This window comes from Colossoma macropomum, unplaced genomic scaffold, assembly GCF_904425465.1.
Source record: "Colossoma macropomum unplaced genomic scaffold, Colossoma_macropomum, whole genome shotgun sequence".
Classification (NCBI taxonomy): Eukaryota; Metazoa; Chordata; class Actinopteri; order Characiformes; family Serrasalmidae; genus Colossoma; species Colossoma macropomum.
In genome coordinates, this window is record NW_023495392.1 from 212,563 (window position 1) to 239,964 (window position 27,402).

General features: G+C 36.7%; 2 protein-coding genes across 3 annotated transcripts; one reads left to right on the forward strand and one right to left on the reverse strand.

The window, feature by feature from the left end:
• Nucleotides 1-295: 295 nt before the first annotated feature.
• On the reverse strand, nucleotides 296-4,391 carry knstrn (kinetochore localized astrin (SPAG5) binding protein). Of its 2 annotated transcripts, none has more exons than XM_036562471.1 (8): nucleotides 4,303-4,391; nucleotides 3,620-3,742; nucleotides 3,502-3,528; nucleotides 3,315-3,411; nucleotides 1,940-2,054; nucleotides 1,142-1,191; nucleotides 905-979; nucleotides 296-695 (listed from the first exon to the last, which is right to left on the reverse strand). In XM_036562471.1, the coding sequence occupies exons 2-8, from the start codon at nucleotides 3,724-3,726 to the stop codon at nucleotides 564-566; spliced, it is 603 nt and encodes a 200-aa protein (XP_036418364.1). In that variant the 5' UTR covers nucleotides 3,727-3,742; nucleotides 4,303-4,391; the 3' UTR covers nucleotides 296-563. The 2 variants fall into 2 exon arrangements, with proteins under 2 accessions (XP_036418364.1, XP_036418362.1); XM_036562469.1 differs by lacking the exon at nucleotides 4,303-4,391 and adding an exon at nucleotides 4,073-4,266.
• An 84-nt stretch (nucleotides 4,392-4,475) lies between these two features.
• On the forward strand, nucleotides 4,476-27,289 carry knl1 (kinetochore scaffold 1). Its single transcript, XM_036562463.1, has 25 exons — nucleotides 4,476-4,569; nucleotides 4,911-4,965; nucleotides 5,288-5,327; nucleotides 6,604-6,663; nucleotides 6,783-6,865; nucleotides 6,952-7,007; nucleotides 7,255-7,279; nucleotides 7,711-7,751; nucleotides 11,947-11,996; nucleotides 12,388-15,318; nucleotides 15,436-15,559; nucleotides 15,663-15,730; nucleotides 16,030-16,128; nucleotides 16,202-16,317; nucleotides 16,428-16,518; nucleotides 16,794-16,910; nucleotides 17,255-17,342; nucleotides 17,444-17,567; nucleotides 17,771-17,875; nucleotides 19,315-19,415; nucleotides 19,515-19,580; nucleotides 22,140-22,249; nucleotides 22,565-22,686; nucleotides 24,964-25,089; nucleotides 26,800-27,289. Exons 2-25 carry the CDS (start codon nucleotides 4,937-4,939, stop codon nucleotides 26,894-26,896), a joined length of 4,869 nt encoding a protein of 1,622 aa, XP_036418356.1. The 5' UTR covers nucleotides 4,476-4,569; nucleotides 4,911-4,936; the 3' UTR covers nucleotides 26,897-27,289.
• The last annotated feature ends 113 nt before the right edge of the window (nucleotides 27,290-27,402 follow it).

The following is a 27,402-nucleotide window of genomic DNA, read 5'->3' on the forward strand; positions in this document are numbered from 1 at the left end:
ACTTGGAAGCATCTAACAGATAGGACGAACATAGATACTTGAATTTTAATGAATATTGTGCTGTAATATTTGCTAGGCACATTGCTAGTCCACTGCAAGACTACTCTATCAGTTATTTAGCAAAACTATGAACCTGCAATTTTCTGGGGTAAAACAAAAAATACTTTATAATTCTAGGTTTTTCGTTTACTAAGTAAACGTGAATAAAATATAGATTCGGCCCTCAGGTTTGCCTAGGAATTAATCTGTTAAAATTCTGTACTTTTTTCCATATCAAAAGTATCAAACAAATAGCATCTTGCAAAGGTCCTTTTTTATTTTTAATGGATTACAAATAACATACGTTTTAATGTACATAGTTTGTTCAGATTCATTTTGGTCAAAAAAAGATCCTAAAACAGAGAAAACCATTTAGTCACTATTAGTAACTACCACTATCGGTATACAATATAAAACAATTATTCATTAAACATAGCATACTGAATAATTCTTTATTGAAGATATAACAAAAGCTTAGCAGTAACAGAATTACAGTGGTTTGCTTCCAGACAGCTGCTTGTCTTTCACTCTAACAGCAGTCTTTCAGCCTCTTCTAATGCTCTCTCCATTTGTTCAGTATCCACACAAAATGTCTCTCTATTCAGGTGAAGTGTATCTCTAGCTTCTTTAAGGCTTCTCATGGTGTTCTGCATCTCCTAGAACCAAACAAGTGAAACAGTTATAACAAAGTATTACTTTAAAACAAGGGTGCCCAACCTTGGTTCCTAGCTCCAACCCCAACCTAGCACACCTGATCAAGTTACTGAATGACTGAAAAATCAGAGTCCAGTTTACTCCAGGGTGAGGCTGGGCACCGCTACTTAAAAAGGTAATACTACATAAAATCTGTAATATTTAAACTTACTGCCAAATGTGTTCCATGCTCTCTTGCAACTTCATCAAACAACTTCAGCTCAGACATCAATTTTTTGGAAACTGTCTGTGAAAGATACACAAACCAAATTTTTCATCTATAAACACTTCTTGCAAATCCAATGCTACCAAAGAAATTTAGATTAAGATGATATGTCTGCCTGTTTCAGAAATAAGTTCATTTAGTGTAATGAATAAATAAAAATATAAAAACGAGGCTGACAATTACCATGAGTTCTTTTCTTTGATCTTCTGTCTGTTCTGTTTTTTCACCTGAAACTAAAACCAGGTTTGAGTTTTAGTATATTGAACTAAACTTACACACTCACAATTAGTACTAAACCTTTAGAAGATTACAGAATACTTTTGAAAAAGTGAAATCCTGAAAAATTCTATGTGCAAAAAGAACTATTTCAAAGCACCTAACTGATAGGACTAGCATAGAAATATGGATTGTAATGGATATTGTTTACGGTCTTTGCTAGGCACATCACTAGTCCATTGCAAGACCACTGTACCAGTTATTTATTTAGCAATACTCTATGAACCTGCAATTTTATGGGGCAAACCAAAACACTTGATAATTCTAGGTTCTTCATTTACTAAGGCAGGCTCATTTACTGGTCAGTCTTAGTAAATATCAGTAAAATATAGATTTAGCCATGAAGTTTGCCTAAGAATGAATCTAGGATCTGTACTTTTTCCAAATGGAAAGTATCAATCAAACAGCATCTTGCAAAAATCTTTTTTTTCCCCCAAATATTAATGGATTACAAATGACATACATTTAATGTACAAACTTCATTCAGATTCACTGTGGTCAAAATCCTTAAATACCGAAAAACAATTACTACCACTTTTGACATACATGCATATACATATGCATGTGTGTTTATTTTGGTCAACTTGGCATGAGGACCAATGAAAATATTATTCTATTGGTTAATAAGTCACAAAGGTCCTCAAACATTGTGTCAGGAAATGTAAAGCTCTTACATGTTGCTCAACATAAACAAAGAAAAATCACCTGGATCAATGTGTTCTGCAATAATAAGTGCATGACAGTCTCTGAGCTTTTTATTAATTTCACTGTTTTCTTCCTGAACATCACTGCATCGTTGTTCTAATACAGCCACATATTCCTACAGAGAAAGTACAAAAGATATATTAAAAAAGAAAACACATGAACATCTAACCATTGTCAAATAGATTACATTTGAACAAGTGCTAAACTTTCTGACAAGGCTCATACAAAACTAAGATTAAAATGTTGCTTTAAACTTTAGTTGAACTATAAGTGAAATGATGTACAAGTAACCTTTGTAATCTACCAAGTTTTCACAGGCATTCTACAATTTACATTTCTGTTTGTTGCTTAAGTTTAACAGACAAGTTGTTTACCACCTTCACTTATTTAGTTTAACCAAATTTCACCAGCAATAGTGATACTAATACTGACACCTTGACTGTGATAACGATTATTATTATTATTTTTTTTTTTTGCATAACCTTCTGTTAAATAATAAACCAGAGGTGGCTGAGGTTTATATCAGAAATGAGTGTGAGGTGCTGGAGGTAGTATAAATTTACTGACCATTATGGACCGCAGACTAGTCAAGAAGCGCTGTTCTTAACATGCATACAGAACACAATTTAGACAGACAACCATAATAATACTGAATGCTGAGGTGGGAGTTTTTTGACACTCAGTAGTATTTAAGTAATTCTGTCAGTACCATAAAAGTATTGGATTTTCTTACCCAGCCCTAAGGTAGGTTCTGCATACTTTGGCAAAGTATTTTAACAATTAACTTAATTGCTTCAAATATTAGCCTATAATATTGTTCCATTAAAATATAAAAAAATTTTGTTACACATTATAAAGGCAAATGACAGTTTGACTCCAGTGTTATTTAGCAGAATTGAGCAAATATGAGGAGCTATTCAATTTTAGCACAGGGATAAGCAACAGAACACATATTTTAAAAATATCTGCAACTCAGTATTGTAGCTTTAAACATTTTCTCTAGTTAGTCCAATACAGATGAGGACCAAACAGAGAATCTGGAATTGAATGTTTTAATGTATGTAAATGCAATTTGTTGAATTCTATACATTCTCAAAATACACCCAAACATATTTTTCCTTGAAAATACAAACCTTACTGACCTGACCGATAATTAAAATGTGATATTACCCTGAAAACAATTCACATGTGGGGCACTGCTAATCGTGAATAGTAATGCAGGCAGTGGCAACTAAATTAAATCCCAGGTTAAACAGTTAGATAAGTATATAAAATCTAACCATGGAATCTAATTGGCTTTGGCAATGTGGATAAATCTCTAGTGTAGAGAACTAATTTGCCTGTGGCTTTGGATACACACCCATACATTTCCTACCTTCATTTCTGAAATCTGTCTTTGCAAGTCTTCGTTTGCTGACACCAAAAGCCGATTCTGCTCCCTTAGATCATGTTGCCCGTATTTTACTGAGGGTCTACAAAGAAACCAAAAATAAGCGAATTAGGCTGCAACTTTTATACTCTGTAAAAATGCCAATCACAGGCGGCCCATTTGCTCTTCTTACCCTCTGAGACCTTTTGCTGAGATCTTCCTGAAAATAAATAACATACCGCATTAGTTTTATTAAAATGCACTAAAAAGATCAAGGACGAAAGAATATTTTCCAGCGCAACCTTTCACACCTCGACAAAATTTCAGTGTCGCTCTTGACATTTGCTTTCCTCGCTGCAGCGTTTGGTAGTGTGGGAATCGCTGTCCCTTTAATTTGAGCTCTTTCCACTCTCTTCATAATTGCTGCACAACACCTAAGTAAAGCAAAACATTTGCTTAAATTTTAGCCGTTCATGTCAATGTTTAATTTGAAAATTAATTAATTTGAGTTAAACAGACGCAGCCCGATAACTCGCGTTAGAGCACACAGAGGCTGTTACCCAACAAATCAGCGAGCTAGCTAAGTGCTAGCTACGTATCTAGGTTATAAAATGGTTGTCTGAAGCTGTAGCGTAGCGACGAAAGACAACCAAAGTTAGAACTCGCATTGCCTGAAAAGAAGTAAATATTTTCAGTCTTTTCAGTCAACTTATTCCCTTAAATACCCAGTTAGCTAGCTAACTAACTAATGTCGTGGAGCCTACCTTCCTATGCAGTCAAAAGAATGGCGCTTCAGCGGCGCGAGGTTTCAAAAAATGTCGCGTCATTTCCGTCAACAACGTCTCTCATGCTGTTATGCCAATAACTGCACTCGTCAAAAACTGTACCGTGAGCATGCGCACAGAGCGAAAGACGCGTTTGTGATATAACAGGCAAAAAGCGTACCCAGATAAGACCCGCTGGAGTTAAACTAATTTATTGCTAAAACGCTTACAATAAATTGTACTTCGATCACATGAATCAATGTATATATAACGTTACGAGAGTGGCGGTGATAGAACTTCCAGAGAACAGTCATCACACTAGGTTTTAAACACCAGGATGTAAATCCCGCCCAAACCCTACTGCGCATGTGCGGATGAAAAAAAACGAAAAGGCGGGTCATTTCAAACATCTGAAAACATGTTCAAATGTTAACCGGCGACAGGAAGAGACGCATTTCGGATTCACAATTACCTCCTAACAAGACGAATTTGTATTGGTAACTCGTGTATATGAAACAGTATAAAATAGTACGCATGACATATTGCTCACTGATGAGACTGTTAGCTTAATATTCAGCTACGTGGTTTGAAATAAACTTGCAATTGTCGACTCTCTTCATACCGAGATAGTTAGCGTTAGCTGGCTAACTAGCTGAACAGCCAAGCGATTTATTGACGAGCTGTGTGCGCGGATAAACAAATAGATCACAAGGGCAATGTACATAGTGAACTAACGAGATTGACAGTTTTAGCTATTTTAGTTTAGGAAGTTATTAGATCAAGTTAATGTTTAATAGTTTAGTGCCGTTAATTCAGTTCTCTTTGTTTATTTTACTAGCTACGCATTAATCTGCTGTTTCTATAATGGAGCATAACGAGCCTCTGAAATTCGGGTAAGTTGTCATTTGAAGTTGTTGGTCTGTTGTATGTTAGCTTATGTAGTTTACCAGTCGTGAAACGATAGTTTTGTTAAGACACTGATTCAGAGTCCGTGTAACTTAATATCAACCGATATAACGTTTAAGAAAATACGGGTAAACATATATGACTATAGCATAAACCTGTTATTATTGTTAGAGACGTTCCCCTTTTTGTGAAATACTGTTTAGCCAGTGATGCCCCAAAGGCAGTATTTTATAAGTTAAATGTGGATACGTGGCACTAGTCCGTGTTGGTAAAGATGTGTAGATATTTCAATGATATTTCTGTCTGTAGGCATGACCCAGATGGATTGTCTAAAAGGAGAATTTCATCGGTACGTATTTGGCAAACACTTTAATAACCACTGTCATTTGGGCTGTTAGAGTGAACAGGTGAGAAATGTGAGAAAAGGTTTTTACTTCTCCAAAGTCCATTTACACTACCGCAGCCAGGGTGGGATGAAGCAACGCTTTTCAACTCCAATCTACTGACTGACAGTGTGAAATGGCCCGACTATTTAAATGTTCATCTATTCACCCATCAGAGCAATCTGTTATTTTAGCTAGACTGTTGCCAAAGAGCAAGCTTTTAATCAATGTTACTCTCAATACCGGACAAAGCATGGCAAACCTTAAACTAGTGTGAATTAAAGACCGGCTGTCAGTATCAAACTGGACAAAAGGCTCAACATTACTGTTCTTGGTTACTTAGGAAATTGAACACTGCAAATTAACCAACTGCAAATTGTAATACTAACAAAGATGTAAAAAAAAAAATAATAAAGAAAACGTGCTTGTAATAATAATAAAAAAGTAAAATCTAGTATGCTGCTTGGCTGTTTATCATGGATTTGTGAACAAAGCAGGAGCACATTTCCATGCAAGTTGCACAGGTAAACAGAACTGTTGGTCATAAGAAATATTATGTAACAAAAAGTAATTGTCATGTATAGTTATTGTAATAGTGGATGACTGCACATCAGCACTTTTAAGCGTTTGTATAAAATTGCTATAATTATTATCAGTTATTTTATTAGTAGTAGTAGTACTATTATTATTACTGGTTGTAGTAGTAGTCGTAGTAGTAGTGGTAGTAGTAGTAATGATAGTTACCAAAACAAAGATTTTTGCAAAGACTGTGAGCCAAGGACAAGATGCTGATAGTTCTGTCTGAGGGGTTCCATCAAATAGATGTTTATACTTGTTACATTTTCACACTAGTATGCTTTATTTAATCTGAACATTTTGAACTTCTTAGTTTGGCATGATTTTAATAGCTTCTTCCCCAAATTATAAGTAAATTGATATTGAACTGGATTTTTTTCCAGTCCAATGTCAGCATCAAATCTGTTCCAAAAAAAAGTCTTTATCCAGCCATTTGCTTTTCCAACTTTGAAAAGAGATGTGCACTGGGTCTTGGTGTTCACTTATGCTTCTCTTGATAGTTTTTACTGCACTTTAAAAGACTTTGATTTTGCATTGAGAATGAAATATATACAATTAAATGCAGCTCAAGCCTTTTATGTACAAAATAATTTAAGTAGGAGTTTGACAAAAATAAAAGCTGTTTAAGAATGCCCATATTGCTAACCCTGTTTATGCTTGATCCAGATTCTGAAAGCTCCCCGGACATCCATGAAAGCTTTTGGAGGTGATCAGGATGAACATCAGGTAATTATGCTGTGACTACGGTAGAACTGGTATGTTGCATGTTATATAATGAAAAACAACATTTTCTGGAATAGAAATAAACCTTGATCCATTGTTTCTTTTACCCTCCACTACCCCAGGAGGAATCAAGACCTATTGAAAAGAGGAGGAATTCAAGAAGAGTCAGTTTTGCCACAACAAATGATGTTCACGTCTTTTCGAAGTAAGTTAATATATATACCAGTTCACACACTAGTCAGTAGGAGGAAGACGATAATGTTTATGAATATTTACCACTCTAATATTTAGAGACATCAAGACTGAGTCTCCGGTACTGGCTCCCATTCAGACCTTGACTGCTGTTGGTGAGTTTGTCCTTTTTTTTTTCCCTATTTAATTTAATTTAAATCTGATAAGTTTTGTAAGGGGAAAATTGTAGCATTTTGTTTCAAAGTGGGTTGAAGTTCCCAGCAGTATATAAACGTATTAACCTAGACGAAATTACATGTTATTAGATATAAAATCTGAACACATGCCCTCTGCTGAATAAACTCATTTTGCATGCTTTTAATTCACTTAATTTCAGTAAGTGTTTTATTTTTAATTCAACAGGGGTCGGTGATTTGCAGGATAAAAAGTAAGTGATTGTATTGCTATGCACATTTTTAAAACATTTTAAAATAGTGTTGAGTATGAAATGAATACATCTCTTTATTGACCTAAGTGTAACTATGATGAAAGGTTGATTCATAGTTTGTGGAAGGGAGTTTGTTGGCACTGAATCTGGACAGTGTTATGTCAAACAACAAATGGGGCCATCTTTTTATATTGCATAGTTTTTATTCAAGTACTTTTTGTTCTGTTCTGATAAATGTCTTTCATTTCAGCTTAATGATCCCTCTACTCACTTCAGTATTTTAATAAATACCATATTAAAAGTTAGATTAACAGAGAAATGCAGACATTCACACTTTTTTTTTCTTCTAAATTGACACAGCAGCCTTAGATTTTCTTATAAATTACTGGGTAGAGTTTTGTCATGTTTGCATGTTTATTCTCTGTTACAAGGATGGTACACTTTGATAACAGTGAAAATCAGCCTACCCCAGGTAAGTTCTGTTTATATGAGAATGCAAATACATTACCAAAAATTACTCATTTAAAAAACGCTGCATTTGTAAAAGGTTTTGAAAAATACCTCACCAACCTCTAGTGGCCGGGAGCATTTCTGGTGTGAAATGTTTTTTGTTTCAGTTAATGCTGTTGTGTCCTGGCTAAATATTACAGGTTTTTTGTTTGTTTTTGTTTTTTTTTCTACAAATGCAGCATTTTTAAATGCTTCATTTCTGGTCATGTATTTGTGTTCTCTTTTGTATTTGCGCTCTCCCTAATGCTGTTGTGTTCTCAGCTTTTGTTTGCTTCGTAAATTTTGTTGTGAAATGACTCAGTGGGGCACTGTAGTTTTGACATTTGAACACTGGAGAAGTCAAATTAACAAGCCAAAAGTAAGATGAAAACACCCTGTTGCTGCTTCTCACACCAAGACACACCAAGACCTGTGTGACTAGCTTTTTCTCTGTGAGCTAGGTTTATACTTGACGTATTGTAAGTGGCATGTTGTCATGCACCTTTGAATTTTTGTAAATTGGCGCTTTATTGAAAATGAATAAATTTGAAGGGAGATTTGCAGAGCAGGTTCACACTTACAGGCCCTTGTATGATACCACTATTGTATCATATCACAGAAAACTGCAGCGACAGTAGCGCTAATTGATTTGATACAGTCTTTCTTGTACTCTGGGTACTCGAAGTTGTGAACTGACTTTCAGCACATCCCACTAAATACTATAAAAATTGTGAAAAGTCACTGAAATTGCAGATTTGAACAGGACTAAAATCAGCTGAGAAACCTTGGTAGCCTAATAAATACATTACTTCCCCACACCATGTAAAACTAATCCCTCCCAAATTGAACTTCAGTTAGATAACTCATTTTGCTGGCTAAATAAATATGTCTTGTAACGTAATGAAATGAAATGGGCGGCACGGTGGCGCAGTGGGTAGCGCTGTCGCCTCACAGCAAGAATGGCCTGGGTTCGATTCCCGGCCGGGAGACCAGGGTCATTTCTGTGTGGAGTTTGCATGTTCTCCCCGTGTCTGCGTGGGTTTCCTCCAGGTACTCCGGTTTCCTCCCACAGTCCAAAGACATGCAATCAGGCTGATTGGACGTGCTAAAATTGCCCCTAGGTGTGAGTGTGTGTGTGAATGTGTATGTCTGTCTGTCTGCCCTGCGATGGACTGGCGACCTGTCCAGGGTGTATCCTGCCTTCCGCCCAATGACAGCTGGGATAGGCTCCAGCACCCCACCGCGACCCAGAAGGATAAGCGGTTTAGATGATGTATGTATGTATGTATGTATGTAACGTAATGAAATGGACAACAATGTCCACCTGATCATGGGCCTCTTTTCCACTGCAGGATTGAACGGTTCTGAGCATGGATGGTAATTGTTCCTGTGGCTTTTCCACACAGGCATGGTTGGACACAGAACGCTTAAAAAAACAGGCTCAGCACATCCCCCCCCCAACATGGTTAGCTAGCTGTACTCAGGGTCACAGAACTGTTCAATGGGCTGACATAATGACATGGCTATGCACTTTGTTTATGTCAGTATTCTGCCACAGCATCCTGCTGCCTTATTTCATACCTGAAAACTTTTTGAAAAAAGTTTTCTAAATAAGTTTATTGGATCAGTTTAGCTTGGCTAACACCCCAAACACCCCAGTACAGGTTTGATTCAACTAACTGGTGCTCTGCTATTACGAGTGGAAATGATAAAAAAACTTATAACAGAGAGAGCACTGGTCTGGTGGGAATTGGAGTGACAAAGCCAAAATCAGAACTGTAGTGTTTTAAATTGAAGACTGCTAGGCTAAGCTAATAAGAATGTGCCTTCCACAGCAGTACATACTTGTTTAGAGGAAGAAGATTCATATCTGAAGTTTGAATGTCTAATGAGGGATAGATGTTCTAAAAATATGTTCTTTGGTGCTTTGAGCTGTATCCTACTGGATGACACTAATGCTAGTGAAGTTGGATACAGTTTAAATAAAGAATCTGAGAGCATGCCAAGTGACTGGTTTTGACCTGACAGATGGAATCAAACATTTTGTGGTAGGTGCTGTGTATGAAGCTATTAGCACGTTAGCAGTTAGCCACTCGTTTATGTAGTTTTCTTTAGTATTTCCTGGTTCTGACTTAGTGGCACAACAGATGGAAAAAGTATGGCCCTTTGGCTCAAAGGTGAAAAAGAGGCCCTATTGTGCAAAGCGTCTGTGTTATGACAAGATGTTAAATCACTCTTTACCAACAAAACCGATAAACATTTTTGTGTATGAGAATATGGGATGACGAGTCAAAATGAAATATATAGTTGCTGAAATTGTGGAACATTAACAAAACCACAGATCCGTTCTTTGGAGTTGGAGTTTTAAACCTGGTGCAGATATCTGTACATGGGTGAGAGTTCAATTTCACTCGTATTTATTCCATTTACACTGCATTTTCACTTATAATGAGAATTTGGGCTACTAATGTTTGAATATTAAATTACTATTTATATAATGTAGGTCTTTCCTCTAGGAACAACTGTCTATATGTTAAATTAGTGCTGGGTGGTTACTGATAAAATTCTAAATCATGGTATTTTTAAATGTTTTACAGTATCATGCTATCAGGTGGTATTAAAGTTTAACATTAACAAAGTTAATGAATTCATGCTTCTTGACTTTCCTTATTTTTAGGCAAATAAGTTAAATGTAAATCATCAAAGATTGCATACCATGAGTAAATTGCAGAAAATTAAATGGCCCTTATCTATTAAATATATCACCAAAAATAAATGGAAAAATTTCATTTTATGTCATGGAAAAGTCATGAAACGAGACTTTTAACAAGACTTAATGATCTTTTTGGGACTGAAGATACAAACTGATCCAGTGTTGAATATGTTACTTTTATTACAGTTTTGAAAGTGTTATACAAGTCTTCAGCTGTGCAACCATATGGGGCCTTTGTTGTTGTAATTTGAGCTTAATAAGACACATGTTTTTAATGGGAGACAGTAAAAAGAATGCCAGTCTAGCACCTGCATTCTTTGATTATGCAGCCATGCTGGATGGTCCTTTTCTTTTTTGGATTGGAGAACATGGCAATATTGACATTATTTCCATAAACAGTCTGAAAGATGGACTCCTCAGACCACAATACATGTTTCCACTGTGCGTTAATCCATTTCAGATGAGCTCAAGCCCAGAGAAGTCGGTAGTGTTTCTGGATGTTGTTGATATATGGCTTCCACAGTGCATAATAGTCTTAACTCTATTGACACTGCTTTGTGTATTCCTGAACCAATGCGGTGATATCCATCACAGAAGCATGCCGGTTTTATTGTAGTGCCATCAGAGGGGTCGAAGGTTATGGGCATTCAGTTGTGGTTTTTGGCCTTTTACGCACAGAGTTCTTCAGATACTTTGAATCTTTTGTTGATATTTAGCAATAGAGGGAGAATTACGTAAAATCCTTGCAATCGTTTTTAAACTTTTGGACTTGTTGCTGATGCATTTTTGGCAAACTGGCGAGCCTCAACCCATCCTCGCTCATAAAGGACTATTCCTTTCCTGGATGCTCCTTTAATATCCAAGCATGATAGCATAACTTATTTAAGATGTTTTTTTTTTTTAACATTTCACAATATTTATAGTAATAAATTTCCCTATCCCAACTTTTTGGAATGTGTTGTAGCCATCAGTTTCAGAATGAACATATATTTGCAAAAACAATGTTCAAACAAAGTTCATTAGAAACAATAATAAATATCCTGTGCTTGTGCTATTTTTGATCAAATACATGTCAATGTACGTTTATGGACTGCTGCTTTCTGTTTTATTTGTATTGTATTTACTGTCCAAACTTTTTTGGAATTGGGTTTGTACGTATTATGTGGTTTTAAAGAGAAATGGAAAAGTTTACTTCATCTACATAATCAATAAGGATGAAACATCAAATCAGTTAATTAAAGTGTATTTCCTTTCTCAGGTCTGCTGTGTAGTAACACAGATACTTTATTCCTTACAATTCGGCCAGTCAAATCTCATTACAGAAAGTACAGCACAGAACCTCCTGTGGTAAAGCTAATCTACTTCTAATAGTGCTTTAATCATGTAAAATTGTGTTGCCATTGTGCTCTACAAAAGTTTTGTTAGTTGCGATTGACTCTCATTAACCTTACTTCTGCAATTTCAGGCTTGGACACCATGTTAAGCATGCCCTTCCATATCTCACAGCTAAATAAGGTAATTGTCTCTCCTGCAAGGTAAATAAATCAGAAAATAATTTTTTTTTCTAAGGTATACAGTTAATATTTTTGAACAGCTAAGGTTTTGAGACACAAAAAGAAACTGTACTGTAGTTCTGTAGTTCCGAGTTGCATAGAGAATTTGGGATAAGTTCCCGAGCAGTTCAGCCAGCTTGGGCTAAAGTTTTCAAATATTTTCATGAGAATAATTCCTAATTAATAGCAATAATTATGGCACAGATAATAAAAATCAACTTGCATTAAGTTATTTGGCCAAATATTATTTTCAAATGATTTGTTTCATTATGATCTCTCTCTCTCTCTCTCTCTCTCTCTCTCTCTCTCTCTCTCTCTCTCTCTCTCTCTCTCTCTCTGTGTGTGTGTAATAGGAGAATTTCTTCCCAAATCCTGTTTTGCCAGATGAATGTGTAGACAAAACTATGTTACTTGGAGAAGACACTGGGTACATGGATATGACACACAGTCACACAATCACAATCGACAAGGAGGTTGGCATTAATACAGAATTTAGTTTCAACATGTTGGAAAATGTCACTGGACTTCACAACTTGAAGAATCAGAATGGTATGCCTTCTAAACCCACTGGCCATGTGGTGAAAGATGCTGTGCATTCAGAATTCAGTGATTTTCTCGCTAGTATATCTAAGCCAGGAGCGCAAAATATTGTGACTTCATCTCTTAAAAAAAATCCAGATCTGTTTGGTTTGAAAGATACAACCAGAGTAGAAATGGACAAGGAGAATGTCCTACCAATCCGTTTTACCAAGCAGGCAGCACATTGTCCAGTCAATCCAGACCCAAAGGGGCTTCGGCCTAGAAGTTCAACAGCTTCATTTCTTGAACAGGACCACATGGATATGACCAAGAGTCATACTGTTATAATTGATAGGAGAGAGCTTGCTCAGCATGATCTGTATTCAGTTCATGGAAATCCTAGAAGCACAAGCTTGATTACACAGTCTTTTTCAAATGACATGGAGATTACTCATAGCCAAACTGCTACAATCAACCTCAAAACCATGGAAAACATAAATTGTAGCATACCACTGAATGTAGATCATAGTAGGTCCAATTTTGACTCTGATACCAGTGAAATGGTTATGACTGAGGTTTTTGATGGATTTCTTCAAGAACAAGAGCAAAAAGTTGTCAAAGACAAAGCACTGACAGCTTTTCCCAAAGCACATAAAATTTCATCTTTTAATCAGTCTGAAAATAGACATGTATCTGATCATAGCAGAGTTGACAGCTTTCAGAATAATCTTTCATTTGCCACTATGGCTGGTTCTGATGACATGGAAATAACACAATCTCAAACTGTTGTCCTTGAGACCAAGTGTGGGGGAGAACCTTTTGATAAATCAAGGAAAGTTCCATCATTATCCACAGCTGAAGACAGTGACAGAGTGGAGATTGCTCTAAAACCCACAGGACATACAACACTAGGGGGTCTTGTATCCACTAAAAGGAGAGAGAGCAGGAGAAAAGTGACATCTGCAGAAGACACTATATTTCCCAGTGAACAGAGTGCCTTTATGGAATTGACATGTCAAACCAATACTTCAGCTATGGTTATGTCCCCAAGTCCTGATGCCATGGAATTGACAGAATGCAATTATGTTGCTATAGACTCTGAAAATATTTTAGCTGCAAATGAGGTTATGTCAAGAAAAGGTACATCTTTCATGCCTCCACCTTCAGTCTCTGCCAAAAACAAAAAGGTTGATTGTGTTCTGAGTGACATTTCAGTTCCTCACATGGCAGATGATATGGAAATGACACAATGTCAGACTGTTGTCCTTGAATCCAAATGTGTGGCGCATAAACCATTTGGCAAATCAAGAAAAAGGTTATCCCTTATGCCAACATCTTGTGACATCAGCAGTGATATCAGCAGCAAGAAAGATATGAAGATGGCTCATGAACTTAGTGGACATACAGCACTGAATAAGTACTCATCTTCTGAGCTGTCTGACCACATGGAAATACATGAGGCCAGTGCATGTGGCATACCTGCTATTCAAGATGATATGGAGCTGACAGGATGCAGGACTATTACCATTGATGCAAAAGACACCCCCTTGGCTGGTGCTTCAAATATCATGGCACAAAACACACCTTGCATGTTATCTTCCAGGTTCCCTGTATTGGATGAAGTTCAAATGGAGATGACTGAAATTGTCAGTGAGAAGCCAGAAAACCTTTCCTCACAAAGGACAAACTGTAAGTCTCCAGTTGCAGCAATGGATGTGGATGCTGAAAATCTTGTAGACAGTCACCAAAATCCTTACTTGGCTGACATGGACTTGGTCAAAAGCCAAGCAGGTCTGATATATGCCAACAGCTGTGAAGTCTCATGTCTCAGCAATGGAAAGGAAAGCTCATCACTTCATTTGATTGTTGGAAATGTAGAGTCTTCTGAAAAAGACTGTGAGATGGAAATTACCGAAGCCTTTTTAATGCCATTTGAACAGCAGTGCTTTGTTGACTTTAAACAGGGAAACATCACAAAAGCAAATGCAGAGACAGTGTCTGGCACCACCGATCAAACAACAGTTAAAGAAGGGGACCATGCTTTGCCAGTAAACAAAAAAACGATGCAATCTGTAATTAGTGAAGATTTTGCAACTGAGTCTGAGCTTGTTGTCAAAAAAGACGAATCAAACCCTGCCAAGTCTAGACGTAAGAGCCTAGCTGATCTACAAGAGAAACTTCAGAATATTGCTCAATCTATCAATGAACCAAATGGATTGCCAATAGGAAGTTATACAGCACCTATAGTCAATTTCTCTGAGATATACCCAGTTGATGAACATTCTGACAGACCCAGTTCTTCAGAGCCTTTAAATGAAACACCTACCTTGAAAAATAATGTCATCTCAGTTAATACTGAGAGCACAGCACCTTTTAACCTCAAGAACTTTCTTACGGCAAGACTCTCACTTGGTGGGGTCACGCCAAAACTTCCTTTACGGACCAAATCTGCAAGCCCAAACCAAACAGAATCAATAAGCACTAATAGTTTTCAAAGCCTACACCTGGAGATACAACAGGATGACAACATGCAGAATAGCAGTTATGTAGTCAGCATGATTAATAATGAGGTACTTCCTGAAGAAGATTTGTCAGATACTGTGGTCAGCTATCTCAGCAATAAGAAGAATGTGCAAGATGTCATTACAGTGGCACCTTTGGCTGAGGTTGTTACTGAGGATGATTTGAATATAAGCCAATCTGAAAAAATGCCATGTGACATAGCAGATGTGGGCGATGGGAAAAAAGAAGCCAGTGAAAAGTTGGTAAGCACAATTACACATTCAAATTTAAGCATGTTTTCTATAATAGTGTTATTAAAGTTTCTTTATTTTTATTATTGTATCTTAAGTTTTGGTAAATGCCATGTTGATTATGTGCAGGGAGGCAATAATTCTGCAGCTTCTGGGGTACAGAATGCTTTAAGCCTCTTGACAAAAATCATAGATGACTCCTGCTCTACCAGCAGTTCCACCAGTATAAAATGTGAAGGAATCTCTGAATCGAGTGAGTTTAAACTATAGTATTTTCAATTATAACTGCACTACTTTTAACTGTCAAATTGTTTTTCACCTGCAACTTAACCATAAATGTTTTCTTTGTTTTGAAGCTCTGAGAAACTCTCAGTTTGATTCACAAATTGATGGGACAATGGATCATGAGTTTGATTTCAACAAGGTAGCTGAATTCATGTTTACCAAAGTTTCATGAAGTGTAAATAAAAGAGGATTATGTCTTATGGTTGCTCAGTGGTTTTGTGAGCAGCCTTAGTATGTGTGTTTTATGATTACCTGAGCCAAAAACATATACAAAACACATCTAAAGCCACCTTGGTGCCTAAACTTGAGAAAACAAGTTTTATCTAGTTTATCTATGAATTAACATTTAGTAACAGTGAGCGAAAACACATTCTATTATGCCAGCTTTTACTGAATGATATTATTGACTATTGTTATAATCTTTTCCCCCCTTTTTAGACACTTGAAGATGGAAGCATTACAGTGAATGAGTTCTTAAGCCACTTTGCTGCAAATACAGTCATTCACAGATCAAGACACAGTGCTCTCCCTGACAATGTAAGTTGCTCATATTTTCCCTGATTTCATCTTTTATGAAAATTGTCACTTATGTAATTTTTCTCTGACTCAGTTTAGAATTACCCAAACCCATTCTGTGGAGGACTTGCTCAGGGAAAGATACATATACCGTCCTAAGCAGAGAGTCTATGAGACAGATTGCCAAAAACTTTCAGAGATGGCAGAGGGGTATGTACTTGAATTGACAGATATCAAATACTGTTTGTGTTTCCCTTGTAAATTACACATTATATGAACTTATGCAACTTAAGAAATTTAAGTGTATAAATCTTTTTCAGATTTAAAAAACAAATGGCAGACCAACATAAACCACTGAGAGACATCAATGGAACACTTCTGCAAGATATAGGTGCCTTCTCAAATGTGCAGGTAGTGTTTTGTTTATATGTCACTACCTGTTGTTGAAAAACCCTAGAGTTAATTTTACCAGTTTTTTTTTGGGTTGTCATGCTGCTAATATATTTCAAACTTTCTTTAAAACATGACATTGCTCTCTTACAGTTCTCATTCATTTAAAGGAAATACCTCAACACATTAATTCATATAATTTATTTATGGTCATAAAGGCAGAATCCTAGATTAGAAACAAAATCTCTAAAATACAAATCTGTAAACGTGCTAATCTGTTGTCCTGTACCCCACAGCTACAAAGATTTGGAAGTAAGTTGAAAGAACGAAGGGTATACTTCCGAAAGATAAGCAAGGCGCTTTCCCATGAAATGAAGAAAGTCCTCTACTCTGAGCTCTTAAAAACAACACAGGTAAGAGAGATTAGAGAATAAGAGCATTATTTGCTGTGTCTTAGCCCATATCTACATTTTCTAATTCAGATCCAAATGGTAGAGAAAAAGATCATGATCTGACGAATTATGAATATGATTCATCAGATCAGATACATGAATACACCTTCCCGCAACTTCTAGTTGTTCTTTTCTTTGCATGTTTGAGAATTGAGATGTGATGAGTTATTATGCAGTGTATAATGTTGCATATACAGCGGGAGGTTGTACATTTGATAAATGATCCCAGGATTGATTTTTGAGTCCACCAAAATAGCATGTTAAACTTACTGAGTTAAACTGACTCTTATTAAATACAATTTCAGGACTCAAAACAAAGCTTGGAGGCTAAAATTACAGAGACAAAAGAGATGTTGAAAGATCTAGATGGATGTGTAAATGACTTGGAGTCTGGTATGGAAAAATTTAATTTCTCATATTCAGGTTGCAAAGCTAATGTAAGTGCATGTGTATATATCTACATAACAAATAATGCAAGTTTGTTTCTTGAAAAGAATTGGCAGCAGTGAATAGTATGCTCATGGGAGATCAACATTACCTCATCGGAGCTGAGCCTGCTTTGAAAGCAAAGCAACAAGATCTTGAAGCCCTTAATTCAGAAGTCACTGAGACAAAAAAGTATGTATTGTTTGTTTTAAGAATTGTCATTTACAGATTAGAACTGATGGATGGAATCATTGCTTTTTAATACATATTCACTGCACGTTTTATGGAAAACAGTTCATAGACATATGGGAGATTGTTGAATATATCACTGCATTATCTCCACACCACAACTGTGATCTAACTAAATAATGCTAACACTTTGTTATTGATGGCAGACAAATGTGTGACCAAGAGCATCAGAGGGTGGCTTTGGTGGACACACAGAAGAAACTGCAAGATGAAGCCAAAGAGCTTGAAAGTTGTATCACAACTCTTTACAGGTATATTTTAACATGACAAACATGAACATGCTATGATGCATTATCCAGAGAAGGATGGGTTCCCCTTTTTGAGTCTTGGTTCCTCTTAAAGTTTTCCTGTTGCTCTTAGGGTGCTTTTCCTTGCAACTGTCACCCTTGGCTTGCTCACTGGGGCTCGGACCTGGATTCTCTGTAAGGCTGATTTGTGACAATGCCTGTTGTAGAAAGCGCAATATTAATACATACTTTTTACTTTTTTGATCATGACCTCTGTCAAAAATAATGGCATGTGACTATTGTTAGAAACTGCAAGTAAATGTTATGATCAGGCTATATTTTTATCCTCTTAATTATTAATAGTCTTATTAATTCTTAATACCAAAATGTCCTACAACATTTGTGTTTTTATTCACCTTCCAAGGATTTTATATACTTAAAGCAGTCAGGGCCTGAAACCTTGTGGTAATTAAGCAGTGAATATTTACATAAATTTTCTTTATGCCTTATTCCAAAGAAGCTTAACAGAGGTCTAGACTTAAATTTCTGTGTGCCTATGAGAGGATAATTTCTTCCCTTAGATTAATGAGTGTGCATCTTACTACAGTGGGCTAAAATCCTATCCTGTGGGAGGTTTTAAAATTATTATTAAAAAACTGTTTGGTCAGTCAAGACAATAATACTTTTATAACTTGAACTTAACAAATATCCACAAGAGGGCGCACTTACACCTTACGCAAAAAAAAAATACTGGGACGGATATTGGAAAGAAATGAAGAATAAATCTGATTAAATCCTGTAACAAATCTAACCTGAAATAGCAGCACTCACATTGTTGTAATTTCCTCCTTTTGGGTAGTAGAGTTTTTGAGTATGAGAGTCTACTTGTAGATGCTCATCTTATAATACAGCTAATTTTAAAGCTTAGTATTTCTGAAAGAAGAAATATCAGATCAGTATCAGGTCTTGGTATTGGAAAAGAAAAAGTGGTATTGTGCCATTTCTTGATAATAATTGGTTTGGCTTTTTTCCTTAGCATAGCAGGGACACCATTGTGGTAGTGGCACATTAGTGAGTATTATCCTGGTATGAGTGTATCAGCAGCACTGCAGGAGTTTGAAAAACTTAATGGCACTGCTGTATTGCTGGACAGCTAACAAAGCAGCAGATGGGCTATAGGCAGTAATTGTATACTTACAAAGTGCACCTGTATGGTAGGTGTACGTTATAAATGGTCAGTGAGTGTAGATACAATCAGTCAAAAAACTTGCTTAATGTCTGGCAACTGAGAGAAGATACTTGCCACACTTACCATAGTTAAATCAGGGCTGACTACCTTCAGATAGATGCAAATCATCAAATAGCTCATCCTCATTCACATATCTGCTACATATGGGTGATTGTTATTGAATATATCACTGCATGATATATCTCCAAGCTCAATGTTGTGTATTATTTTTCAGTTTGAATGAGTGGCGATTCCATGAGAGAGATGAAAACGGAGTGGTTTTTACCTTTCTTCATAACACTGTCCACCTAGAAGTTAAACTGAAGAAGGTTACTGGTAAGTCCTAATACCTTACCCATAAGTGACTTACAAACAAAATATTCATTTAAAACAATGTGGCACAATATTACAACTTATAAAATCTTTTTCTCTAAGAAAAGGAATGGATGCATGACGGTGCAGAACAGGTTGTGGATATATCATTCAAGTTTCTTCTGAATGGTGAGAATTTAATGTAGCTGAGAATTTTCTGTGAGGATGATTAAGTAAAAACAATGCTCATATTATCACTACTCTATAGACAGTATCCAGCTTACACTGTAGTTGTGAAAAATATGCTGAATGCTAAAGTCCTGTGGCCGGTTGCACCAGCTGTGCGCAAGTTTCAATGTGGGCTAGTCGTAATGTAAGTGTAATGTAATGTAATCTAAGTTCAGGTTTATGCATTACTAAATCAGAACCTGTTGCACCACACAAACTAGCTTTAACACTGAGCTTAATAGTTACTAAATATTAACTCCTCCTTTTAAGCAGGTGTAAATTTTGGTGGAAACTAATATAAATCACGTAGAAAGCACAAAAAAGACCAAAAATATGACTTTTTTTTTTGGTTAAGCTCAAAATTGTAACTTTACTTACAGCTCTAGTCATCACCCTGGTTTTAACTCTGAACATGAAGCTAAACACCAACAGCTCCAACTTAGTGAGATATGGCGGCTGCCCAAATGGCTAAACTGAGGCTGCCGTTGTGCTCGGTTATCCAGAAACCATCGATTTTAAAAAGCTTCATATTTGGTTTCTCAGGGAAATAGCAAAAAATAAACAGACAATGGCTATACAAAATTAGTTTAACTTGTAAACATCGTTCTCTTCTATGCTGGATATTTTTTTCTATGGAAAAAGTCAGCAGCTGCCATCACGTTTCCATGGCAGCGGGTTTACTGTTTGGTTCTGAACACGTTATCCTCATGTCAAAGGGACGTACGCACGAGTTAGTTGTTACTAGTTAAGACATGACTTGCAGATTTGTGGTGCAACCAAATTAAATAAAAGGATAGTTTGAAACTAGGGCTGGACGATAAAACGATAACGATAATTATCGCGATATAACTTTTCCTCGATAGAGCGATACGACATGTTCGATAAATGTTCGATATAATACACCACTCTCACACTTCCACGTTCTAGCGAAAGCCTTGGTGGCGTTTTCTACTGCAAGGAAAGCGACACTACTCTGCTGTCGCCAGGAAAGGGAGCACTTCCGAGTTTTTCTACATGATTAGAGAGGGAGGGGGCCACGAGTAAAATGAGTCTTTAGCAACACCTGAAACGCGGAGTTATACGTTCCCTGTTTGAGTGGAGCGACCAGCGATCTGCTCTCCTGTGACCGAGTGTGAGTGACGAGATCAGTGGAGTAACTATACTGTCCTACAGCGAACTCACCTCTTTCCTAACATCCTAACCAGCTTTAGCAGCGTTAAATCAGAATCACAATCCTCAGAACTAAAGCGCTGTTAAAGCGCTCGGACAGTCATATTTTAGTATTAGTGCATTCCCAAGCAACGAAAGTGAAAGAAAGAAGTGGGTTCATGTAAATTACAGCCCTCACTAATTACACAAAAGTAAACTGAGGAAGCTGTGAGGCATTGGAGAGCGGGAGAGCGCTATCTTTCCAGGCTAGCTGTTTTTAGCAGTAGGCTAACTTGAAGCAGCACTCTGTCACTCCACAACACAGAGAATTGTTGATACTATAGATCAAACACGACACAAAAGCACCACTTTCAGTTTAAACGTACGTAAAAAGAGGACTCTATTTGTCTGGTGTTAGATATATTGCGGTTCATCCCTTAAACTACTACGATAGTATAGAGAAATCCAGTCATCGCTAGCTGGTGTTTGAATACTGTGATGTCATTTGTAAAGGGGTAGTCGAGCGCTCGCCACCAGCTAAAAATAATCTTTCTTTTCTTTCTTAAATTATGACTGTTACAAAAATAGCCATGCTTTTCCACCTGTTAAAAACAGCTCACCAGACACTTTCTCCCACTCCCCCATGACAGATTTGTGAAATATTCCACTGTTTGGTGAGTGTTCCGACCATAAAGGATAGTTTAAAACAGCAATTAACCACCCAGGAGCAAAAATCAGCCTTCAAACTTGAAAGAAATAATGATTTGACATTTATCGCGGTATGTATCGATATCGAACGATATGAATTTTGTTTATCGTGATAACATTTTTGGCCATATCGCCCAACTCTATTTGAAACTAGTGTTAACTAAGGTCTTTACCGTAAAGGACTTTATGCTTAAGCTTAAGTAAACATATGCAAACCTGGTGCAACCCAGTCCTAGTGAATAAGAAATCACTTGAGTAATAGAGAATATTCTCATGAACAACATGCAACTGTACAGAAACTGCAGTAATTTGAGTACTTTTCAGCATGTGTTGTGGAATTAATGCCTTTTTTGCCTAGTCGAACAAAAGCTATGCTGTATTTGACACCATCTTAAATCGTAAGGCTTTCTTGATGTATCATAGGTTGGCTCCATATGTTCATACAGGCATTCACAAGTGGCAAACCATTTGTGCTTATATGCATAGAAATTAATCTCAAGAGCTTTGGCCGTTAGTATGCTTTCCTTTGTTTTGTTTTTCCAGTGGACATAAGCACCTCAGATTCTCACTGTGAGAGCTGAAGGTCCATTTAAGTCATAAATATCATCAATGTGATAGTATATTTAAAGGTCATAATGCTTAAATTTTGCTTTTCCCTTACAGGTGAAAGCTCAGAACCCCATGCAGGCATGATTCATAAGTTACTTGCAGAGTATGTCCAAGCCCAGACTAAATGGATGCAGAAGTACCCAACATCTCTGCATATACCAGCGGTAACTGCTATTTGTCATAGGGATGTATGGGCAGGGTCTGCAAAATGTCTGTCAATTGTGTGTAGTAATCATGATTATTCTCAGTCTCCCCTGTTTCTTTTATGCCAGCAGTGCTTTGCTGTGCACAAAGATCTGGTCGTTAAACAAATGATGAACAAATAATGTTAAATGTATGAAGAGAGCTATACTTTATCTGTAGGGTTTTATTTCATACTATATCAATAATACTATGTAGGAAGTCCACATACAAGACAAAGTATTCAGAAAATGTTCATTGAGACCTTGTTCTATGTATCTACGGTCTTCCCACAATAGTTGCTCCACAATGTCAGCTTGGCGGTGAGCCGACTTCGACTCTTAGGTGAAGAGATTCATCAGTTGAAGAAGTGGGGTGGCTTGAGACTTGGTATCCTACATATTACCTGTGTGGACACACTGTAAGTAAAATCCTTAAACATTTATCCTTTCCCTGAATCACTAGGGTTTTTTTGTTTATACTTGGAGGATTATACAGAACAGTTGACTACAGCCGTATAGCTGTCAAATCAATTTTTTAGTTACCAACACCCAAAAGAAGTTAAACGGAAAGGGAAATCATCTTTTACTATTATTAATGTAATTATATTACTGTAAGCTTATATTTAAATGAATATGATTTTTAAGCATGGGGTGTAATTTCACAGGCATTTGACCTAAATTAGACTAATTTTCATGGGACAGCTGACCAAAAATTAATCCACCCTCTACTGCAGTAATCTGCTGAGTACTTTCTTGCTCACATTGACCATGCAAATCTTATATTGGAACATCTCAAGATTTTATTATTGGCTATGTTGTGTTTGCCTCACTGCTTTTTGTCCTCAGATATTAACGGACACTCTGTCTCTTAAAGTTTTACTTACCAAGCTGACTATCAGCCACGAAACTTTGTAAAAAAATAAAATCTTTAAAAATAATTACTTCATAGTGACCCACCTTGTATGTGCATTTACTGATGTTTGGTGAATTTAATGAGAGAAGCTCTTAAATGAGTGCTATACAGATTTCACTTCTTGATATTAAGCCAACAGGTCTCAGTACGATATCCAAACTGCTTGTATTTGTATCCATTTCTCTGTTGTTGGAGAATTTATCATTTTTTAATAGAAGTAATTTTTTTTTTGCTATTAGTTCCTTCAGGTTTGGTTTTGGACAAATGATTCTGAAATAATAACGTAAGAAGCTGTGACTCACTCCACTCCACTGTTAGACTGTTTGTAATGATCTTGCTCCTGTATTAATTTTAGTATGTCAGTGAGAAATCTTAATGATAAGTTAATTAATACATTGACCAGTGCATCAGTCTTGCTTCACTGATAAATAACTTAATTTTGTAGTCAATTTTTATTGTAGTCCTTTTTATTAAGCTAACTCTAATACAGCAATAAACAAGTTTCCCAGCACACAGGAACCCCCCATAATGGCTCCCTAAGCGTTCTCATTTTGTCAGCCAGGACTTGGAATTAATAGACCCAGGGGCCTATAAAAGTGCCTGGGTTTGCAAAAAGAAAGCCAGAATTTGGTGTTAAATCCTCCAACATTATAGACTCCAACATATATTTTCTGTTTACAAACCTTACTGGGAGTGAGCAGCCAGGGGGCAAAACTGCTTTGATAACTTGGCTGCTCACAACATTGTAACAGTCAACTGTTGTAATCAGTTTTTGTAGATTTTGCATTGTTTGTAAATTCTTGTTGACTCAGTAATAAAATTACATTTCTGAGTTGAATTTGTTTAGTTTGTCTTTTATTTGTACATTAATATAGCATTATGTAAACCCTTGGCCAACAATAGTTGACTGACAGTACCCGGTAGTCATCAGGTCTCTATGACTGCCCCACTAGGTTTGCTATTCACTAAATGTTTTGCTAAAAGGAGCTATCCAAATCACAAAACCCTTTATAGCTTGCTGATATGTCCTATGAATTTTGCCCAACTTACCTGGTTTTATTGTTTATTAAGCCTGTCTATCCTCTCCTTATTTGACCATATCAGGAGTATGGTGACACCGTTAGCATCGCTGAGCTAAGTAAACAGACAATTTAGTTGGCCAGTTAATTAGGCTATGGCCTACTGATCAAAACCAATATTATTTAGTTTAGCTATCATTAATATGAATCACACACAGTGCTGTCTTACTCATTACCTAACTAGCTAATGTTGGCAAACAGAAGTAGCAGTGTTCTGACAAATTGTGCAACCTTAATAAAATGTCCTATCGTAACACGTGTTTATAGGTAGAGCGCAAAATAAAACTAGGTGGGATATTTTGATAGCCTAAATTACACAATGCTGAAGTCAGCTTTTTTTTCACTAGCTTCTTGTTCAGATTTGTCCATTCCAAATGGTGCAGCAGTTACATCCTGGTGCCTCAGGCCTCTGCCCACTCAGGCACTATTTAAGATGGAACGGGAAAAATTAAATAAGAAGCTCACTTCAGCCTCATCTAAGTCACTGTGTCAAATGCTACAAGTATAAAAATCTACAGTTTGGATGTGTTGATAGCAAACCACCCGATCTGCCCTATTGATGGCCTGGATCCATAATCTTCTGCAAGGGATGTGATCCCCTCGGGATAGTAAAAATTCTCCAACCATCTGCAGCGTAAAGGACCAGCACCTTTTGAGCTAAATTTGAGGAATAACAACCTTTTTTTCCTTTTTCTCTCTTCCAGAGTTGAAATCTTGTTTTCCAGTGTTACGGCTTTTGCCAAATTTGAGCTAATTCTGGCTGTCTCACCAGACTATCCCTTCAGTCCTCTTCAAATGCAGAAATTTCAAAATCACATTGGCCATACAAGGTTTGGAGACATTTATACATTTTATCAATATTTGTTCCACAATATTGTATGTTTCATGTATTTGTAAGAGTTATTGTTATTTTAGCTGTGTATTGTGGAAATTGGGTGAACAGTGTAGATTAGCTAGATTGGCATTAAAATGTCGGCCCAGAAATCCAATATCAGTGCATTTGTAAAATTAAGTATGGTGATATCAATGTACAGATCTCCCCATTCCTATAGCTTCCAGTGGTAGAAAAAATTGCATCTTGCAAATAAACCTTTATTCAATTTTTGTTTGTTTATTGATAGATTTTATATTAGATAATATTAATAAAACCAAACTACATTTTGTGTTTTAGGTTAACATTTACAGAGCCAAAAATGAGAATTTATCCATTTTTGTTTTTTCATGTTTGTTCTTAAACAAATCCAGTACCTTGTTGAATGTGCCTCAAACAATTCAGCCTGTTTGAGATAGCAGGGGGTACCTAATGAAATGGATCAGTGCAAACTGAGTGCAGTACATAACACAATGTATATATGGTGATTAAATTTAAAATGGGCAGTTAGACAGGTGGCTGTTGTAAGAGAGACTGCCTTGAAATAAAAAAGGCAATGATTGGTTTCCCAGCATTATGTAAAGAGCGACTAAAAAAGGTTTGCACAGGTAAATTCCATACAGTTAAAAAACAAGATTTAACATGAACTTACACGATCTATTTTATCAGTTTCACTTACTACATATGTGCACTTTGTAGTTCTGCAATTACAGACCGTAGTCCATCTGTTTCTCTGCATACTTTGTTAGCCCCCTTTTACCCTGTTCTTAAGTGGTCAGGACCCCCATGGACCCTCACAGAGCAGGTACTATTTGGGTGGTGGATCATTCTCAGCGCTGCAGTAACACTGATGTAGTGGTGGCATGTTAGTGTGTGTTGTGCTGGTCTGAGTGGATCAGACACAGCAGTACTGCTGGAGTTTTTAAACACTGTGTCCACTCACTGTCCATTCTATTAGACACTCCTATCTTGTCAGTCTACCTTGTAGATGTAAAGTCAAAGACGATAGCTCATCTGCTGCTGCACAGTTTGTGTTGGTCATCCTCTAGTCCTTCATCAGTGGTCACAGGACACTGTTGGCTGGATATTTTTGGTTGGTGGACTATTCTCAGTGTCACTGCTGGATTCCATCAGCACTGCTGTGTCTGATCCACTCAGACCAGCGCAACACACACTAACACACCACAACCACATCAGTGTTACTGCAGTGCTGAGAATGATCCACCACCCAAATAGTAACTGCTTTGTGAGGGTCCATGGGGACCCTGACCACTGAAGAACAGGGTAAAAGGGGGCAAACAAAGTATGCAGAGAAAAGATAGACTACAGTCTGTAATTGTAGAACTACAAAGTGCACCTATATAGTAAGTGGAGCTGATAAAATGGACAATGAGTGTAGAAACAAGGAGGGGGTCATAATGTTATGCCTGATCGGTGTATATGATATGGAGAAGACCTGGTTGCTTGTCATTATATGTAGTCACCTAACATCTAGTCATTATATCATTGTCACTAACAGTGTTTTCATATTTTCCACCTTACTGACTCCTTTACGTTTTATCCTTACGTTTTAACTGTAATTGAACTTTATAAGTATAGGTAATGTAGGGCTGTTGGGCTGTTCTCATCTTTGTTCAGTTTTGTTCATTTTGCTGCTGATTTTCCACAGAGCTGACCAGATCAAAGACCTTTTATCCTCTGTTACACCAGCCAAGAACTATCTGACAGAAGTCGTCAAGAGGATTCATGCTCATCTTATGGGATAGGACCTGCATCAAGGATCTATCTACATAATACCTGCAACAATTCACCCTCGTGGCTTAAATACAGTAGTGTTACACTGATATGACGGCTGATGTAACTGTGATTTAATTTAAAAAGTTGTTTTTTGAAAACAGCTCTAATAACAGTTTAGAGGGGATTAAAGTTGTCTGCCAATTTACTGTTTGATCAATTTAAATGTATATTTGTATAAAGATTTTTACAGTAGACGTTGTCACCAAACAGACAAAAATGTAACAGGTTTGCTCTGTTCTTAAGACAATTTTTGAGCTCAAGACACGAGAACATCCTTTTAAATATTCACCTTATATATTCGGTTTAACATGCTACTTCTCCCCAATCCGAGCATATACAGGATGTAGTTTTTATCAGTATAAATCAGCCACAAACTCGTGTACATTTTAATTGATAATACTTTTGTATCTTATATGTAAGTCCTGTGTCAAATAAATGTTCCATATATTTGCTTGTCTTTGTGCCATGTGACTTC

Bases quoted from the DNA above. Each gene is read 5' to 3' on its own strand.
- knl1 (XM_036562463.1), top strand. From the start codon at position 4,937: ATGGAGCATAACGAGCCTCTGAAATTCGG. The intron at 6,866-6,951 runs GTAAGTTAATAT...TCTAATATTTAG, and splicing joins GATGTTCACGTCTTTTCGAA to AGACATCAAGACTGAGTCTC. The intron at 7,008-7,254 runs GTGAGTTTGTCC...TTAATTCAACAG, and splicing joins TCAGACCTTGACTGCTGTTG to GGGTCGGTGATTTGCAGGAT.
- knstrn (XM_036562471.1), bottom strand. From the start codon at position 3,726: ATGAAGAGAGTGGAAAGAGCTCAAATTAAAGGGACAGCGATTCCCACA. The intron at 3,412-3,501 runs GTAAGAAGAGCA...GTTTCTTTGTAG, and splicing joins TCAGCAAAAGGTCTCAGAGG to ACCCTCAGTAAAATACGGGC. The intron at 980-1,141 runs GTAATTGTCAGC...TATCTTTCACAG, and splicing joins ATCAAAGAAAAGAACTCATG to ACAGTTTCCAAAAAATTGAT.